Below are 19,534 nucleotides of genomic sequence, written 5' to 3' on the forward strand. Positions count from 1 at the left end.
GTTTGAGAAAGTTTGGGACGGTTTGGGACGGTTTGGGACAGTTTGGGACGGTTTGGGACAGTTTGGGACGGTTTGGGACAGTTTGGGACGGTTTGGGACACCTGCTGTTTCCATGGTTTCCTGCACAAACTGCACAAATGCATCAGAAACAACAATCGGCGACGGATCACTGAAGGAAATAAGCACAAGAAGATTAGAAGCTAAATGAATTAGTATTTAGTAGATATGACCAGGACTGACCTTTTGAAGATTAATATTATAAATTATAAATAATATTTATAATTTTATGCTTTTTTTGACGCAACTTCTTTTGAGAAAATCTGATTAAAATGACAGAAAATCTTTATTTTACAGAAATGTTTCTACACCAGAAAGAAAACGAGACTTAATAAAAGCTATTTATTAATGTATTATTATTATAATTAGTTATTTCTCTTGTTTCGTGTTCTTCTCTCAGTCATCTCGTGCAACCTTTGAGCTCCGAGCAACTGTTTTAAAGACGTGCACAAGAGTTAAAAATAACTAAAAGGCCATTTTAAGGGCTTTGACCCCGACTTTACTTTAGAGCTGAAGGATTACTTGCACTTGAACACAGCTGCTGGGAGCGTGACGCAGGTGTGAGCGTCAAACACTTCGTCTGATTCTCTGTCACTAAAGCGGCTTTACTCATTAAATGTGTGTAATAATTAATATGCAGAAGAAGATCTTCCGGCGTGTTGCCGTGTAACTTGCTGTGTCGTGTTTTTTCTTCTTCTCGTCATCAGATATTTCCTGAGTGCAGAGGAATCCAGACAGAGCCGACACCTGTACAGGTAAACGTGTGAGAAACAGCTGATTGTGCACAAAACTCTGAACAGACGCAATATTCACATTATTACTGTACACAGTACAAGAACAAATTAAATAGCAATCCTGACATGCATTCACACATGTCAAACAGTAATACAAATAAAGATAATGTTTAAAAAATATATATATCATTTTTTAAAATATATTATTAAATTTCAAAATTTCAAATAAATAGAAAAAATGAGTTAAACAATAACCTGTCGACTGGTCACCTGTGGGGGGTTTCTAATATTAACAAAATAATACACATAACACGACAATAATGACACAACAATACAACCTCACAAAATAATAATTAGTTCTTGATTCAGCTTTAAATATAAATGTTGTACTTTTTATTCCACTATATTTACTTTGAAGATTCAGATTAATGATACAACATATCAAAAAATCTTTTAGGAAATTGTTATTAAGGTTATGATAAACTTTATTAATCCATTGGTTCACAAACTACCCGGCAGGAGAATATAGAGATATATATAGATAGATAGATATAGAAGATATGATAAGATATATAGGAGAGAAGAGAGAGATAGATATAATAGGATTGAGTAGAAAAAATACAGCATAGAGAGATAGGGACATAGAAAGAAGGGAGATATACATATATCAGAGGTATATATAAATATAATATGGGAGGTAATTATAAGACAAATACAAGAATATATATATTTTTATATTATATATTAGATATAGACATAGAAATAAGAATAATATATGTATAATATATATTTAGATAAAATATATAGATATATTATAATAAGAAATAATAAGAGAACTATATATATTTTATATTCTATATAAATATAATAGTATTATATATAATATATAATATATATATAATATATAATATATAATATATAATATATATATAATATTATTGTATTATAATTTATAATACAATACTATAATATATATATATATATATATATTACATATATAATATATATATAATATATATTATATATATATTATATATATATTACATATATAATATATATATAATATATATATTATATATATATTACATATATAATATATATATAATATATAATATATTATTGTATTATAATATCAGCTACAGCTTTTTTTTTATTGCTATATGTATATTCTTTTTTATATTTGTGTATATATAGTTTTTATATAGTTTTAGACTTATTGAACCACATTTGTTTCCTCAAAGTCAACCCGTTTGTCTCAAACACACTGATTAATTGGCCCCCTCCTGAGAGAAAATCAAACCACAGCAGAAAGTCCTTTTCTTCTAACGTGCGCTCGATTCCTCGTGTCTCCCAGCGTCGACCTGGACGGAGAGTTTCAGCGCCGCTGCATCTCCTGTCACCTCATCGATGGATGTCGCTTCTTCAAAGCCGAATTCAGCCCCAACCAAACCTACTTCACCCTCTACTGTCAAGGTAAAACACACACACACACACACACACACACACACACACGCACACACACACACACACACACACACACACACACACACACACACACACACACACAAGGAACATGCTTACAAGCTGCTGGTTTAATAATGTTTTCCTTTAATAAAATGCACAGGACCAGGAATCCCTAAAGTGACAGTTCACAGTACAAAGGACCCCTCCAGTGAGTGTCACACACACACACACACACACACACGCACACACACACACACACACACAGGCTTGTCTGCAGGTTCCTGCTGCAGCCTGCAGAGGGCGCTGTCTCGCTGTCTGTGGCTCGTTGGACACATAAGATGGTCAATGCAACAATGCAAGAATAAAAATAAAAATTAAATTAAATACTGCAAGAGACATAATGGTGCAAGTAAAAGGCAGGAAGTATGAACAATATATACATATAAAATAGAATATATTTACTGTTTGTGTGGAGATGTTCAGGATTTAAGGAATACTTCACCCCAAAATTAACCTTTTTAATTGGTATTTAATTAATCGCTTATTTCATTATGTTCATCATTTTATTGTTTTATAAATTATTATTATTATCATTTTGAGGGTGAAGTATTCCTTTTATAATCTTAATCGAGCTGTTAGATCTCCGAGAAGAGGCCTCATGTGTCAAATCCTATATGTGTATTCTTATCCTATTTTTTTATAGATCCTGACACACAGATTTGTAAGAAAATATTAATTAATACTATTAATTGATCATATTCATGAATAAGTGTGTTTTCATTTGCTTTAGTAAGAAATGTAAATATAAAGAAAATTACAATCAAAGTATAAAAATATAATATAACAATATATCTGAATTAAAACAAAAGCTGTTTAAAGGAAATAAAAATATAAAGAATTCTATAGAAATATGTAATATAAATAATAATAATAAATAATACATCGATATTAAAATGTCTCAAAGAAAATGTAAATATGAAAAGACACTCTTAAAATATGTATCATGTGCATGATGTTTAACTGCAGGTGTAGTGACACTGATCCATTAGAGGATGTTTGATCCCTGATGGGTTCTGTCCTGCAGGGTACGTGGTGCTGGAGGACAACAGTCCTCTCTCTGACGCTCTGCAGGACAAGAGGCTCCCTGAGACTCTGTTCAGGACGCTCCCTGCAGAAAACCACGGTACTAACAAACGCTCCTTCACCTGACGACACCAGATCACAGATCACCTTTAGTGCTTTCCTCCGGCAGACTGCGTTAAGCTTCGAGTGTCTCAGCCTGTTAGATAATTAGTCTGAGTCACGTCCGTCTTCAAGGACATTCAGAGTGCCAGTTCAGAACCGTGTGCATCACGCAGACACTTGTAATGTTTCCATCGTGTTGGTTGTGTTAATGCACGTAGCAAACATTTAGTAAGTGTAACCTCAGCTCCTATAATAAGTGTAATACGTTAATACATGACATGTTGCGGTGTTAATGTACAACACACAACACAACACACAACACACAACACATGATCTCCTGTCATCATTCAACGTGTCTGCTCTCCTCAGATCTGCACCTGAAGCTGTCGCTGCCTCAGGGCTACGAGGCCAACCTGCACCCTCTGCTCGTCATCGTGTGAGTCTCCCGCCGCGCAGCGCTCCCGCCCCGGCAACCCGTCGCTCTCCTCGCTCATCCTGTTTGTCTTGTCGCTCAGGGATGGCGTGCCGGGCCGTCGGTCGGTGACGGAGGAATTTGCCCTGGACTGGCCTCAGGTCCTCTCCGGCACACACGGCGTGGCCCTGGCCTGGGTGGACGGCAGGAGCGGGGTGGGCCGCGGACAGAAGACCGCCGCCGTGGACCCGCGCAAGCTCGGCTCCATCAGAGTCAAAGATTATCTGGGAGTTGTTGAGTCAGTGCCGTTAAGCAACAACACAAAGCTGCATGATGAGAAGAATGTGACGTGTAAACTAACAGCGTGCTGTGACACTTCCACAGGCTGCTGATGAAGCTGCCGTACATCGATGATCGCCGGATGCTCCTCTACGGGAAGGTTTCAGTATTCCTCTAAGCTTTAGCACAATATCCTCCATATGACACCTGAAGGAGGCTTTTTATTTATATTGCACATCTCAGCAACACGGCTTTGACTCCTCGAGACAAAGTGCAAACGGACATGTAGAGAATATAAATGTACACATCCAGCCAGACGTTACCTGAACGCAGCATTGTGCAGAACACAACCTGTTACCTGAACGCAGCGTTGTGCAGAACACAACCTGTTACCTGAACGCAGCGTTGTGCAGAACACAACCTGTTACCTGAACGCAGCGTTGTGCAGAACACAACCTGTTACCTGAACGCAGCGTTGTAATCTCTGAGCTGTGTCTGTGGAAGCTTAGAGTGCATGACTCCCCCGGCATGTCCTGCTGCTTTGTGTTTTATGTAACTGCGTCAATATGTTGAAGTTGAACAGCCTCCTGATGTTCAGCTCCTTCGAACTGAAGCTCTTCCATGTGTGGCCACTTTGCGTGCCTTGACGTTGATGCATCCAGAGTGGCTGAACGAACTTTTACCGTTCAAACTGCATTTGAAATGTCCCTTTAATATTTTGTAGTTTGAAATGCAAATATAGCCCAATAGTTTATATGAAGAGCGTGCATGACCCTGGGAAGCCCCGCTAGTTTTAGCACTGCTCTGCTCCTCCCTGCAGGCGTTTGGCGGTTATTTAACTCTCAAGATGTTGGCGGCGACAGAAAAGCTCTTCCAGTGCACGGCCGCTGTGGCACCGATCACGGACTTCAGGCTTTACAGTGAGTGGAGATCATGTCACTGACTATTCAAACATGGAGGCCGTGGTTGTGAGCAAACAGACGCTTCTCTTCCAGGTGCTGCATTCTCTGAGAGGTATCTTGGCCTTCCAACGAAGGAGGAGCACGCTTACTCTGTGAGGACATTTATAGATATATCTTCATTAATAACCTGCTGCAGCCTCAGAGTGAACACGTCCAGCTTCATGTCTGCATTCGTTTCATATAGAACTCATATTGTGACCTTCTTCTGTTCAGACTGCGTCTTTGCTGGACGAGGTTAACAAGCTGAAAGATGAGAGCTTCCTGATTCTACATGGAACTGCAGACGGTGAGAACGCTTCTCATTATGTTTGTATTTGTTTCCTCCTGCAGCATCACAGAACAACAGTTCCACATGTTGTTCTGCAGGAAACATGGCAGAATAAAGCTTTACATGCTCTTAAAATGTCTTTCAAAAGTCTTAAAAATGCAAATTATAGTTTTTTTGGATCATTTTCTTTCTGAAATTGCAATTTAAAATCTCAAACTAATAAGTAATATCTATTGTTTTATTATTTACCCAATGTCTCTCTTCTAACATCACGCACGTCAGAAAACCAACAAAACTCAAATTTAGTTTGCAGTCAAGATCTTGTGTCTTTCTCAACATTTAATTTATTCATTGGACAAAAGAAAACGATAACATTTGGGCGAAAGTGTTCCTGACCCCGAGTAATTAATGTGTTTCAATTTACAAATAAAGTTTTGAATCTCACTTCAAACGGCCTTTTGTAAGTCCAGCTGCTGGAACAGATTTGTCTCCAAAAAGGTGAAATCTTCTCAGGAAATGTGTCCCCCCCCCCCCAATCCTAACGTCTGCGTGTGTTCGTGCAAAGCGAGGGTTCACTTCCAGCACAGCGCTGAGCTCCTGAGCCGGCTGGTGAGGGTGGAAGCCAACTACTCGCTGCAGCTGTACCCGGACGAGGGCCACGTCCTCAGAGAGCCGCGCAGCATCCAGCACTTCCAGCGGACGCTGGTGAACTACCTCCACACCTGCCTGAAGCACAGCGTCCTCCCGGACCCCGTCGAGGACGAGGAAGAGGAAGACGACTGAGCCCCGAGGAAGGACTATCTTTGGACTGTACGCCATGTTATGCATTACCTTGGGTCGGATTAGCAGGCACAAGAGCACGGGAGCGGGGACCAAACACATCCTACAACTTCTGGAAGAACTGTTGACCTTGTTGCACACGATCATTTCTGTATGTTCCCTGTTTCTTGAGAAGGCTACGGATTTTGCCAAAAGTTTACACAGATTTAAAACATGCATGTCGTAATGGCTGCATGATGTGGATTAGTTTGCATTTTCTAAATCTCACCCATCAGGGTTAAAAGTGCAAAATCTGCCAACAGCCGGGAACACATTGGAAGACTTAATAACTCCTTATTCATTGTTTTATTTTACCAGGAATATTCCCATTGACATTCAGAATGTCTTTCACACGTGAGTCCTGGTGACGACAGCAGCATCAACACATCAAAGAGAAACAAGCATCACATGTAAAACAAACTGAGCAGAGGTCAGTATCAGGACATTCTGCTCCAAATCTTCCATACTTGTAAAAGAAATGAGTTAAAAGCACTTCCTCGCAGACACACGTACAGGATTAGTTTGCAGCTGCTCCGGTATAAAGAAGACAAACTGCAATGATTTGTGCAGAAACCCGAATCAGAGACAAATTATAATTCTGTAACATAATGCAACATGTGACACTGAGTAACTTTCACCAAGAAGAAGAACTAAATATATAAAACATCACTTTAATTCATGTCTGTAACTTTAAGTCAAGTCATCTTGTACATTTCATACTCAGGTAAACTCAATAACATTAAACATTAACACTTTATAGTGTTTTAAAACAACCACACACTCACAAACACAGATGTATTTATTACCCGTTCTCTTCCTCCTGCACTCACACGGGCTACATTTCCACACGCACGATGTGTTCCCGGCTTGAATAAAGTTAGATGAAGTATTATGGATCGTTCTGTGTGCTGTTGTTGGTGTTCATCCACTGGTTTTATTTGCATTTCTTGTGACAGCACAAGCTCTGATTCAGAGACGTCCGTGTGGGTCTGTCTGGAGTTCCTGTGTTCAGTGCAGTATCTTCTGTTTTGGTACATTTGGCATTTTAAACATTTCTTCTTGTGTGTTGCAGGATTAAATGATTTCTTTGGACCAAACTGGTAAACTGCATGAAGTTGGTTTGAAGCGAACGCCCTGACTCTCAGCGGCTTCTCCTGTTTTTCCAACAATCCTTCACAATAAAGTTCTTGTTTTACAGCAAAAAGAAATGTCGTTTGGTTCCTTCACTCATCATCTCGGCTGGACATCAATAACAGAAGCTGTAACAGATCTTCGTCTTGAGCTAGAATTTATAAATGAGTTAAACTAAACTATATCAGACACAAATTGATTCCACTATGAAATCACATGAAGTCAAGTCGTTCTATCTCTGTGGAGACTTAGAGTCCGTTATTATTACCAGAATAACTGCACAAACACATTTAGTCTTTCGTGTATGTTGGAAATAACAAGACAATTCTTGGACTGTTAACAACACAATAATACAAATAAACAGTATTTCCAATTAAACATATACATAGTTAAATATATATAAAAGCAAATTAAGGGATAATAAATAGAGAAACATGAAATAAAGCAACAAAACAAGCAGGTCCACATAAATAAATAGAAAGTAACTGAAGTAAAAACGTTACATTGGGAGCACAGTCTCACAAGTTTGATAGTTATTGTCTCAATATATAACTATATTATATATTATACTATATATCTTTAGCAGCACATACAGGATAGATATGAGTCATACAAATACACATGAAGAGCAGAAACTGAAGAATATTAAAAGTAAATAAAAACATGAATAACATAATAATACATTAACAGAAAGTAACTGTTACATTTGGAATATATACAACCTGTTTAAGTTATTGTCCTAATATACATCTCGCTTTGCTAAAAACACACAATTAAGGTTTAACTCTAGCAAATGTACATTTATGAATGAATGAATGAAATGATGAGGCTGATTAGGAAATACTCTCATACAATGTGAATATAGACTTTAAAATAAAAAAGATATTTTCCACTATTACAGATGAATTACCGATTATTAAATATAAACACATCTCCAGCACAGAGGGTCGATAGAGACAGTTGGCGAGTTAAATAGGGCAAAGTTTAAGTTTTTAAGATTTTGACACTAAAGGACGTAACGAGGTATTTTAAGATCGTTCTTGAACAGACCCTGCTCTCCAGCTGTCGTCACAGGCAGAGGAGAGGGGCTCTGTCCAATCAGCGTACACCCAGCAGCCCTCTAGCCAATCAAATCCCTCTACGCTGTTGCGCTGATCCATCCCATCGTCCAATCAACAACGCTGCTGCTCGCGGGCCTGACTCTCTCTTCAACCTTCTGTATTCTGGAGGGGCACCTTCAACGAGCTCCGCGGCGCACAGGCAGCGGCGTCCTTCCGTAGAGTTGTGAAGAAAGTGGAAATAACTCGAGCACACAGACACCATGTCCTTCCTGACTGTCCGCAGGTTAGCGCCTAAACTCCTCAACTCAAAGGTGAGTGGACTTCAACCGGCCCGGATGCCACTTCAGAAGTCAAAGTTGTGGATGAAAGCTAGTTAGTTTAGCGGCTAACGATGCTAGCTAACAGTTAGCTAACAGTTAGCTAACAGTTAGCTTAGCTCTGTCAACCACATTGTGAAACGCCGTTCACAAAAACGCGTAGCTACCACTCGCCAACGCGTTGTGAGAGCAGCCGTGACTTCGTGTGGTGTATATAAACGTGCTATAACGATAGTGAGTGTGTGAACGTGTGTGAACGTGTGTGTCTTTGAGCTCGCGTTAGCTCGCGTTAGCATACGAGCCGTTGCTCCCGGTGCTGGCCTGGTGTCGCACCCGCCTGCCCGAACATGTTCCTCTCACCGCGTTAACTCGTGCCGACGTGGCCTGTTCTCTGTTATAACTAAAGAAGGAGTAGTATTGATCATTTACACACCCTGTGATTGCTTTTTAACTCGGCTTCAACTTTGTGCTTCTTCAGCACCCCCCGGTGACCTTCAGGTTGGGCTTCAGCCAATGATCTCACCCGATGTGTTGCAGGCTCGGTCAATGCGCCCAGCGGTGTGCAGGCTGCACCATGTAGACTGTGATTACAACATTACTTTCATAGATAACTGAGTGATAATACCGTTTTATTTATAAAGTGCATTCAAAAACAAGTTATACATGTATTTGTATGCATTAATAAAAATGCAATAAGCTACAATATTGTGATAAATGCACCAAAAAGATACTAAAGTAGCAAAAAATAAAAAAAGGCAGGTGTGACATTTTTAAAAGTGACTTTAAAAATCACGTTGTGTTTGCTGCCCTGATCTCCTCCAGCAGGTCGGTCCACTACCAAACAAACAAAGGTCACCTGTCAACTTTAGTTTTAAGGTTTGACCAACAGGCCAGGACTGGCCTACCAGCTGATCTCAGGGTGCGTTCAGGCTCCAGCAGAACATTTTAAAACCCACTCCTAAGACTGGGAGGCGGTTTTAAAAATACATTGTGTAGCGTTTTGAATCGGCTGAAGTTTATTGAGGTTATGTTGTGTTTCATGATTATACTACCTGCAGGCTTTAGTATTAGAGCTGCAACTATTAGTCAGCTAATTGATTACTTTGAAAATGATTTTCTGTTTTATATCCTATTAAAGTGAATATCTTTGGACACAACAGAAACATTTAAAGACATCAGCACTAGTTATACTGTTATAAACTAAACCATTAATCTAGTAGATAATTGGCACACTACTCAATACTGATTGCAGCCCTCCTTAGTTTGCTGAAACATTTACAACCAAAGATAAATGTTTCCTTCCGTGCAGACTGTGACCTTCAGGGACGAAGTGTATTCCTCCTCTGACCTCTCAGCCTAGACCACCGACACTGAATGACCCTCAGATCAACTCGGGTCGTCCACTCCTGAATCACTTCTAGTATCTCGCTTGATGTTCCTCCGCTTCATTGAGTAATCCGTGACGATGGATTGAACTCTGCACAGACCGGTTGTCCCTGTTATCAGTCTTGTAATTAAGAATATGTAGATATAACCTTTGCTGCACTCATCCTTCCGCTCTTATCATTTGTAATCTTTGCTCAGAAGTTGTTTTTCTTTTTTCTTTGCCTATAAGGTGTTTTGTATCTGAACATCATGTGATTCCCAGATTGAGAACAAGCACAGTGTACATGTGGGGGCCGTGTCAGAAGCAATGTAGGGCAAAGGGCGAAGTTTCCCCCGATAAAACCCCGATGTCCCATAAAACACAATGGAGGGGGCAAAAACATGATTGATTGTGAGTGTAAATTTCAAACACGGTCGACATTTTTTACTTTTCTCTGACATTTTAAAGACCAAACAATTAATCCATGAAATAATCAGCAGATTAATAATCAAAATAATAGTTAGGGGCCGCTTTAGTTTCTATTTTGTAAAGTAGGAGAGAAGTCGACTTACATGTTTCTCTAGTTTTCTTTCTTTAGCGGATTAAAACTTAAAATACTAAAATGAGTTTCTTTTTGAGTGCAGAAAACAAACACGCTTAAAGTATCTTTAGAATACAGCTTGTACTTGTTGTTCCCTGAAACACATTTCTTCACGTGTATTCAGCTTCACCTTTCTGTGACTCACCTTCGACCAGGCAGGAAACCTCCGCTCTATATTTAAGACCCTGAGCTGTTGCGTAATCTCTCAGCTGTGTCGAGTCACGCAAGATACTACCTTTTGTTTTTCGGTGAGCCTGTCGGCCTTTTATCTGCGCACCAGTTGTGGTCGGGGCTCCCATTGGGAGCAGAGCCAGCTGCCCCCCCCCCCCGACTCCTCCCTTGATGCATTTGATAAGCAGACAGGAGCCGTGTGTCAGTGGTGAACAGCAGCAGCTCTGATCTTCCAACACGATTACTAACCTCCAATCACTTTTATAACCAGTTCTAATCTCTCGTACACGTTTTTACCAGACACTTTTCACATCTTGTGTTTTTACCTCGGATGAAGGATTTTAGTCCTGAACGTCTGGATCTTAAGTTCTCACAGAAACAAGCTGACAAACGTTAGCGGCAGCCGAACAGCGTGCAGGAGAAACTCTGATGTTTAACCTTTGAATCAGAGGAGAGAACTCTGTGGATCACAAAGCAAATGAAGCCAACCTTCATGAATGCTGAGCTAGATGAGACTTATGAAAATAATCTTTATATTCTATTTAATTTAATCACAAAGTTCCATTGAGATTGACGATCTCTCTTCTGTCTGCAGGTCGTTGATGTCGGCTGCTTGGTATTTGTGTCATAACAAATCAGTTTGCCTAAAACTATATAACCGGTTTAAACTCGTATACCACAACAAACTGGCTGAACCAGAAATCCACTCTCGTAATCCTCCATGATTTACGAGATGAACGTCAGGTCGTCAATCAGTGACTTGTTGCAGCGCTTCGGTCCTCACAGTTACTGTGAATGAAGTTGAGCTCAACACTTGCTGCACTTTCAGAGAGGATGCCCAGAGGCATTGAGGCTGTGCAGCAGAAACAAAGTGCTTTTAATATAAGAAAGGAAGCATTAATAATTTAGACCATTGATTAAGTGTTTTAACGCCAAAGCCTGTAGTGCAGTGCGGGGACACCGCTCTGAAATAACCTGCTGTTTGAAGAACTAGGAGATGTGTTGGTCTGTAGCTGTTTCTTCTTCTACTTAGAGATGATTGAGTTAAAGTGTCTGTACACAGTTCATCGATGGACCCTCAAAAAGATGTGTTTTTGTCTCATCACCTGGAAGTCCAAAATATCTGAGCTGCTACAAGGTTTTCTCAGCTCAAGGAGCTTTATTAGCCTCGAGATGTTGCTGTGGCCTCAACATTTTTATTAAGATAAGATCCTTTATTTAGTCGCACAGGTCGGACATGTGCTGTGTTTCACTGCATCGAATGGGATCGTGCGACGCAGCAAAAACAAGATGTAATCAATAAAATAGTGCCATTTACTAAAAATCGTATTATTTCTTTGTTCCGCAGAATGCAGCCTTCCTTCTGGCTGCCAGAAACGCCAGCGCATCAACAACAGTAAGTGTTCAATGATTGTCGTGTCATCGGCTCCCCCTCTGTTGTATTAATGGAACACGTTGACCTTTTGTGGAGCTACAGATCAATGTTGTGAAGTCTGGTTATTTAACCCCTGTTCACATTGAACCAATGTGTTTTTATTTTAGGAGATGTTTGATTAAGTTGTGTTTTTACAGAATCTGAAGGATGTGCTGGCAGACCTCATCCCCAAAGAACAAACCAGGATCAAGAACTTCAAACAACAATATGGCAAAACCAACATAGGACAGATTAATGTTGACATGGTGAGCGACTGCTGAGACATCACAACTTACAACACGTTAGACAGACTGGGACTTACAAGAGATGTCAGAATAAAATTAAAACTGTTTCATGTTTGTAAAAGTAAGTATCCTTCTCAAACATCTAAACTGTAAATAAAATACAGCTCACAAGACTTTTATTTCAACATTATCACACACTGAAGTGTTCGCAGCATCAGTCCCACATTAAAGTGCATCTTTAAATCTGAGTAGAACAAAGGAATTATAATCCAATACTGGATATAACTCAAGATTTAAAAGCTTTATTGTCATGTGCGCAAAAGCTACAGTGTTCTTAAGACAAAGAAATACAACTGCAAGTAAAATGCAGGAACGAGTCAAATATTTACATATAAAATAGAATAAATTGACAGATTTAATCTTATTGGATTTTTCTTTAGTTTTCTAATATCAGATCCAATGATTTTAGACCTGCATCCTAAATAAAAACCCACAAAATGGAGATTCTTCTGCTCCACTTTGATCCTGTAGGAAGCGGCATGTAGGAAGCATACATGCGGCATGTAGGAAGCATACATGCGGCATGTAGGAAGCGGCATGTATGCCACGAGACATCCTGTGGATTAGACGTTGCACCTAATCTGTGTCGGCCTTATTTACCGTGTCAGGTATCACTGAGCGGTCGTCTCCCTCAGAGGTCACAACATGAAGCTGCACAGACGCTGAGTCACTCAAACCTTTACTGTACACCGACTCACATGTACACTTTAAAACACACACACACACACACACACACACACACACACACACACACACACACAGGAAAGGAAATATTGTTACACATATTCTCCTGTTTAAGTTCAGGTTTCTCTTTCACTGAACTAAGAGCTTAACTTTGTGGGACGATATATTCTCCCAGAAATGATTGCGCTAAACGATATAATTGTCATTTTAAGACCATTTTATGCAACTAAAATAATAATATAATATAATATAGCAAGTAAATCCTTTCAAATAGAAAATGACTTGTAATTCTTAATATTTAGACATTGGATTTAAATGTGAATTTTGTTATTAAACATCGTAAATAAATCAAACATAAATAAAATAAATCCTCACAACTAAAACAATAATATGGACTATCGCAATCTGTTAACAAAATCTTTAATGTCTGCAAAAAGAATGTTTACATAAGTCGACATCGTGAAATCGTCCCACGATGATGCAGAATGATGAATCCATCAGGTGACGGTGTGTTCACTGCTGCACGCCTGTGCATGCAGACGCACAAACTGTTTCATTCTGAGCCTCTGTGCTCGTGTGTTCATCCGCAGGTCTATGGAGGGATGAGGGGGATGAAGGGTCTGGTGTACGAGACCTCCGTGCTGGATCCCGATGAGGTCAGTTTTTATCATTTGAACACTCTGTGGGAACAAGTACCGAGAGCTTCAGTGGCCGAGCAGTTAAATGGCATTAAATGTGTGTTTTCTTTCTCCCCGTTGATGCGCAGGGCATCCGCTTCCGAGGCTACAGCATCCCAGAGTGTCAGGAGTTGCTGCCTAAAGCTCCAGGAGGCGAGGAGCCGCTGCCTGAGGGTCTCTTCTGGCTGCTGATCACAGGACAGGTGCCCTCTGAGGAGCAGGTGAGTGAGAGAGCAGCGCTGCAGCTTCACTGATCATGATGCTGTTATAATGAGGGGGGGGGGGTGCAGCTGTTCATTCTCTGCATCTGTCAGTTCTGTACCACCTGCTCAATGTTCTCTAAATTAAATATTCCTGCAAAATGATGAAGGTGCTGGAAGAGGAACTCTAACATGCGATCAACTAATGATTAAATCAACTCATCTCTTCGTGGACTAAGTTTCTTCAGCGGAGGACGAGCCTGTGATACGATTACTAATTATCTGTTAAACGTGTATAACCTCATTTCAGTTATCTTATTAATCTTTATTATCTTTATAAATATGCAAATAAATACGAGAGAAAAGCAGAACGCTGACATTTTATGAGTTAAAATGTTGTTTAATTAATTAAATGTAATTAAATGAACCCGGTTCGTCGTAAAGCGTTTCATTTCATACAAACCTGCTTTTGATCCTGATGAACTGGAGACTAACGCTGGAGGCCGATGTGGGAGCCTCGTGTTGTAAAGCGTGGTCGTATAAAATACTAAATGTATCTGTGATTACATCTCTCCCTGTAGCTGTAACAAGAGTTTACGTGTCCTAATTACATAACGCTGCTTTTATTGTGTTATTGTGACCTTGTCATGCACGCAAATAAAAACTCGATATTGTTTTATAACTGGGGAACAAGACGCCGTCTGTGCTTTCATGTTGCTGCCAGCCGTCTCCTTGAAGAGCGATATGAGGATCACGTGCGTTCACCTCTTCACCCTTTGTGCTTTTCTTCTTGTTGTCCAGTGACGACTTGATCCTCGTCCGTAGCAAGTAAAGCCGATGTAGAAAGAGTCGAATATTCCATGTCCCCCACTTACACTGTGCCGCTGTTCCTGCAGGTGAGCTGGGTGTCCAAAGAGTGGGCGAAGAGGGCAGCGCTTCCCTCCCACGTCGTCACCATGTTGGATAATTTCCCCACAAACCTGCACCCCATGTCTCAGTTCAGCGCTGCCATCACAGCTCTGAACAGCGAGAGCAGCTTTGCGCGGGCTTACTCCGAGGGCGTCCACAAGTCCAAGTACTGGGAGGTGAGTTCACAGCGTCCAGTGGATGTTAATAATATAAATGTGTTCACATTGGGTGTGGTCTACTTCCTGGTTATGAGCTGCAGTGTTTCTCCCGCTGGACGTAACGTTGTTTTTACAAATATAAAACCTCCATAAAGTCATAATCGACCTGGTTTCCTGTCTTCAGTCTCTTTTTCTAACGGTGGTCGATGGAGAAAATGCTTTTTGGGCGGCGGCATGATACCTTGCTGTACCGCGAGTGGCCACTGGGGGAAGCAAAGCTGAGCGCCGGATCACGTTCTGGTTATTCATCCATGTTGATGCCTCATAATGTAAAAACTAAATTAAATGTGGTTCAGGGTTCTGCCCCAGTAGGTGGTGTGATTAAACACATTAATAGCCTATACCTCAATTATTATTTTGACAGTTTGACAGAACCGTTCCCGATGCTAACGTATCAGGAAGTAAATCACCAGTTGTGTAAAAAATACCCAGAAATTATGCTTAAATTTAAGTTTCTACCTTTTTCAGGAAAGTATTCTATCATCAGGGGCGACGGACGTTTGATCCTTCACCTTCCTTTAACTTCTTTAATGTGAGAATCCTCGTGTTTCCTCTCAGTTTGTCTACGAAGACTCCATGGACTTGATTGCGAAGCTGCCCTGCATCGCTGCCAAGATCTACCGCAACCTGTACCGTGAAGGCAGCAGCATCGGAGCCATCGACTCCAACCTGGACTGGTCCCACAACTTCACCAACATGTTGGGCTACAGCGACGCCCAGTTCACTGAGCTGATGAGGCTCTACCTCACCATCCACAGGTGCAGAGAGGCCGCTTTGACTTGTTCTGATGTACTTAACAAACGCACCCTTTAACCAAAGAAACCAAACCTCTCCCTGAAGCAACAGAGTCCTGCAGGTTTAATGTAAATGAACTGCAGTCATGATGTTTCATTATGTCTGTATATGTGGACAGATGGTCAGTCTTCTCTTTAATATGATGTAAGACAGAGAAGCAGGAAATCACCATCATTAAGAGGCAGAAACGTGTTTTCTACTCATCACTGCAGCTCTTTGACACTCCATCTTTGTCTCTTTTCTTTGCTGAGTCATGTTTTGATATTTGAACATATTTGTAACGTTCCAGTGACCACGAAGGAGGGAATGTCAGCGCCCACACCAGCCACCTGGTGGGGAGCGCCCTGTCCGACCCGTACCTGTCCTTCAGCGCCGCCATGAACGGGCTGGCCGGTCCTCTGCACGGCCTGGCCAATCAGGTTAGAACGAAGACTGTTGCACTCCCAAAGGGACTTCATTCAGAGTGAATGAGGATCCTTCTGACATGTTTGTTTCTGCGTCTGGCAGGAGGTGCTGGTGTGGCTGACGGCGCTGCAGAAGGAGTTGGGAGGAGAAGTGTCTGATGAGAAGATGAGGGATTACATCTGGAACACGCTGAAGTCTGGACGGGTAAGAACTGTTCAGGATGAATCCTAATCGTGGTCAGATGATTCAGGATGAAGCTGTCGGGGAGTCACAGTTCTGTTGCAGAGTTTAGTAACGCGGCAGGTTGAGTCGTCGACGTCGAGCTTTGAAAGCAGCTTCTATTGTGTTTCAATGTAACCGGTTTAATATCAGATTTATCAAAGACGAGAGGAAAGTCTATGTTATTCCAAAATCTGTGTTCGTAGGTCGTTCCGGGTTACGGCCACGCCGTCCTGAGGAAGACTGACCCTCGGTACACCTGCCAGCGTGAGTTTGCTCTGAAGCATCTTCCCAGCGATCCCATGTTCAAGATGGTCGCTCAGCTTTACAAGATTGTACCCAACGTGCTGCTGGAGCAGGGCAAGGCCAAGAACCCCTGGCCCAACGTGGACGCCCACAGTGGCGTGCTGCTGCAGGTGAGACTCTCAGTGTCCGTCATCCTGAGGTGGCAAATGCACATTCTCACCGACACGAGTGCTTGAGCTGCTCGAGTTTGAGTTTTGTTCGTGTCCGAGTCATGTTCCGACTAGAAGATGAAATCTGTGTTCACACGCCGTCTGAAGCTCCGTTTAAGCGCCGCTCTCTTTACGACCTCCTGAAGCCACCTCTGCTCTGACTGGTCAGTTTCTGGCTTCAGTGTTGACGCTCTCTCTGCGTCGGCACAGCGAGCGACTGCAGCTGCACTTTGTATACAAGTGAAGTCCTGAAGACGGGCTGTGTGTACTGTCACAGTATTTATAATAATAAAACAGACCTCACTACAGGGAGGCGGGGCTCGCTAACGTAGCAGCGGGCGCTACGCTAGCGGACTCTTAATCATCCTTACATGTTGTGCCGTCTGTGTGAACACGTCCTTACGGCGCCTGCCTCTGTTTCCCCTCTGCAGTACTACGGGATGACTGAGATGAATTACTACACCGTGCTGTTCGGCGTGTCCCGAGCCCTCGGCGTGCTCGCTCAGCTGGTGTGGAGTAGAGCCCTGGGCTTCCCCTTGGAGCGCCCCAAGTCCATGAGCACAGATGGGCTGATGACTCTGGTGGGAGCCAAGTCGGGCTGAAGAGATCCGGGGGTTAGTGTGACGGGTGGGAGGAGGCGGAAGCATCACGAAGGCAGACCGAAGTTTGACCCCGACCCCAGGGATTTAAAGAGACAGTACGCTTTTAATGTCATTTCAGAAAAGGGCCTTTGTAAATCGTCACACAGTGTTTGTGTGTTTAGTTTCCCCATCAACACACACGTAACCCAAAGTCGGCTCAAACTATGTCCCGCTATAAGTCTGCGAGCATCGCGGAGATTCCCCCGTGCAGTGCCTGCGGGGGGGGGGGGGGGCGTTCAAAGGGAATTATGGGAGTTATTCACACTTCCTTTTGTATTTGTTAAAACCTCTAAAGTCACTCAACCTTCTGCTGCTTTCGGCTGACGCAGAGATTTGTTTCCCCCACGAGCAAAAGTTTCTCCAATTAAAGCGTAGTTTCTTCTATGCAATGTCCCCCCCCCCCCCCCCCCCCCCTCCCACGTCTGTCCACGCGCTTCACTCCCATTGATGAACACTCCAGTTTAGACTAAAGGTCCTCGCCACCAAAAAATACCAAGTTGTTCAAGATAAAGATTCGGTTAGAAGATGCTGCCCCTTAAAATCTGTGGCCCCTCCTGTTTCATTTTAATGACGACGTGTTTCCTCTATGATCAAAAGAATTCTTCTTCTTCTTCTTCTTCTCCTTCTTCTTCTTTCTTCTTCTTCTTCTTCTTCTCCTTCTCCTTCTTCTTCTTCTTCTTCTTCTTCTTCTTCTCCTTCTCTTCTTCGTCTTCTTCTTCCTCTCTCCTTCTCCTCCTTCTCCTCCTTCTCCTTCTCCTCCTTCTCCTTCTCCTTCTTCGTCTTCTTCTTCTTCTCCTCCTTCTCCTCCTCCTTCTTCTTCTTCTCCTCCTCCTTCTTCTTCTTCTCCTCCTCCTTCTTCTTCTTCATGCCTTTAATGGATCTGCTCAACGTGTAGAGGATCAAGAATAATGTACAGTAACGGTAATAAATAATAAAGATTTGAGCAAAGGGTGTTGTAACTGGCAGCCTGTCGTTGATCCTTTAAGAGCAAGCTTGAATATAAGTGTGGTGGGGGGGGGGTCCTGTGTTATATTTGAGTGTATGTGTTACTTTGTCCTGACAGGAGAGCTCTTTAAACATCAACTACTCCGAAATGAGCACTTGCTTGGAGTTCCTCGTGTGTCGCGCAGATATACCCCCCCCAGGTCGACCGTGTCCTTTTTTAAAGTATTGTTTGGTGAATGTGTAAAAGGAATCTTTGGGTTCTCGTGTGGTTTTATTTATACTTTGTACATAGCTATATATATGTACAGCTTGAATGTACGAGCTGTGCGCGATCACTGGCTCGTAATAACCACAATGATTACCGTCGTTTACAGCCGCGTCGTGTCGTCGCCGGTTCCGACGTGAACAAAAGAATAAAAGCTGTCTGTACATACACGCTGTCCCCCCCGGTGCTGTCCCGCCGGTGCTGTCCCGCCGGGTCCCCCGGTGCTGTCCCGCCGGTGCTGTCCACTGACTGTTTCAAGCTTGCTCTTTAAGTCCTGGTTTCTCAACACTCCATTGTTGTCGTTTCACTTCTTTGTGTTCTTGCCGTGTCGCTCAGTAGTTCAGGCAGAAGCTTCTTCCCGCTTATTCCTGATCGTAGAGGAGTTTAAAGCTTGTTGGTGGTAACTGGGAGAAGTCGGGGGGGGGGTCAAAAAGAGCAAGATAAACTGAGGAAAACCTAACAAAAAAAAACAATAAAGGTTTTTATTAACAATTGTTTGGTCTCATTTTCTTCATGGTTTCTGTAAAATAAAGCTTTTAATATTCTGTCATTGCAGAAGTTATATAAAAACTAAA

At 41.9% G+C, this 19,534-nt stretch overlaps 2 protein-coding genes across 2 annotated transcripts in view; both read left to right on the forward strand.

Annotated features, from left to right (window-relative positions):
- The window catches only part of LOC115004803 (inactive dipeptidyl peptidase 10), a 40,786-nt gene extending 33,473 nt beyond the window's left edge, over positions 1-7,313 (forward strand). Inside the window, 11 exon segments of the mRNA XM_029426485.1 lie at positions 765-812; positions 2,146-2,264; positions 2,416-2,463; positions 3,340-3,438; positions 3,810-3,876; positions 3,956-4,150; positions 4,237-4,291; positions 4,952-5,051; positions 5,127-5,185; positions 5,307-5,379; positions 5,927-7,313. Coding sequence (XP_029282345.1) covers positions 765-812; positions 2,146-2,264; positions 2,416-2,463; positions 3,340-3,438; positions 3,810-3,876; positions 3,956-4,150; positions 4,237-4,291; positions 4,952-5,051; positions 5,127-5,185; positions 5,307-5,379; positions 5,927-6,144 — 1,081 coding nt within the window. The 3' untranslated portion in view covers positions 6,145-7,313.
- Positions 7,314-8,510: 1,197 nt separating this feature from the next.
- On the forward strand, positions 8,511-18,449 carry cs (citrate synthase). The gene is made up of 11 exons (XM_029426484.1): positions 8,511-8,683; positions 12,176-12,223; positions 12,400-12,507; positions 13,821-13,886; positions 13,997-14,128; positions 15,004-15,192; positions 15,793-15,992; positions 16,319-16,448; positions 16,537-16,638; positions 16,860-17,069; positions 17,540-18,449. The coding sequence occupies exons 1-11, from the start codon at positions 8,633-8,635 to the stop codon at positions 17,708-17,710; spliced, it is 1,407 nt and encodes a 468-aa protein (XP_029282344.1). The 5' UTR covers positions 8,511-8,632; the 3' UTR covers positions 17,711-18,449.
- Positions 18,450-19,534: the final 1,085 nt, after the last annotated feature.

The sequence above is a fragment of the Cottoperca gobio genome, unplaced genomic scaffold, assembly GCF_900634415.1.
Source record: "Cottoperca gobio unplaced genomic scaffold, fCotGob3.1 fCotGob3_189arrow_ctg1, whole genome shotgun sequence".
Classification (NCBI taxonomy): domain Eukaryota; kingdom Metazoa; phylum Chordata; class Actinopteri; order Perciformes; family Bovichtidae; genus Cottoperca; species Cottoperca gobio.

Bases quoted from the DNA above. Each gene is read 5' to 3' on its own strand.
- cs (XM_029426484.1), top strand. From the start codon at position 8,633: ATGTCCTTCCTGACTGTCCGCAGGTTAGCGCCTAAACTCCTCAACTCA. The intron at 12,224-12,399 runs GTAAGTGTTCAA...GTGTTTTTACAG, and splicing joins ACGCCAGCGCATCAACAACA to AATCTGAAGGATGTGCTGGC. The intron at 16,639-16,859 runs GTAAGAACTGTT...CTGTGTTCGTAG, and splicing joins ACACGCTGAAGTCTGGACGG to GTCGTTCCGGGTTACGGCCA.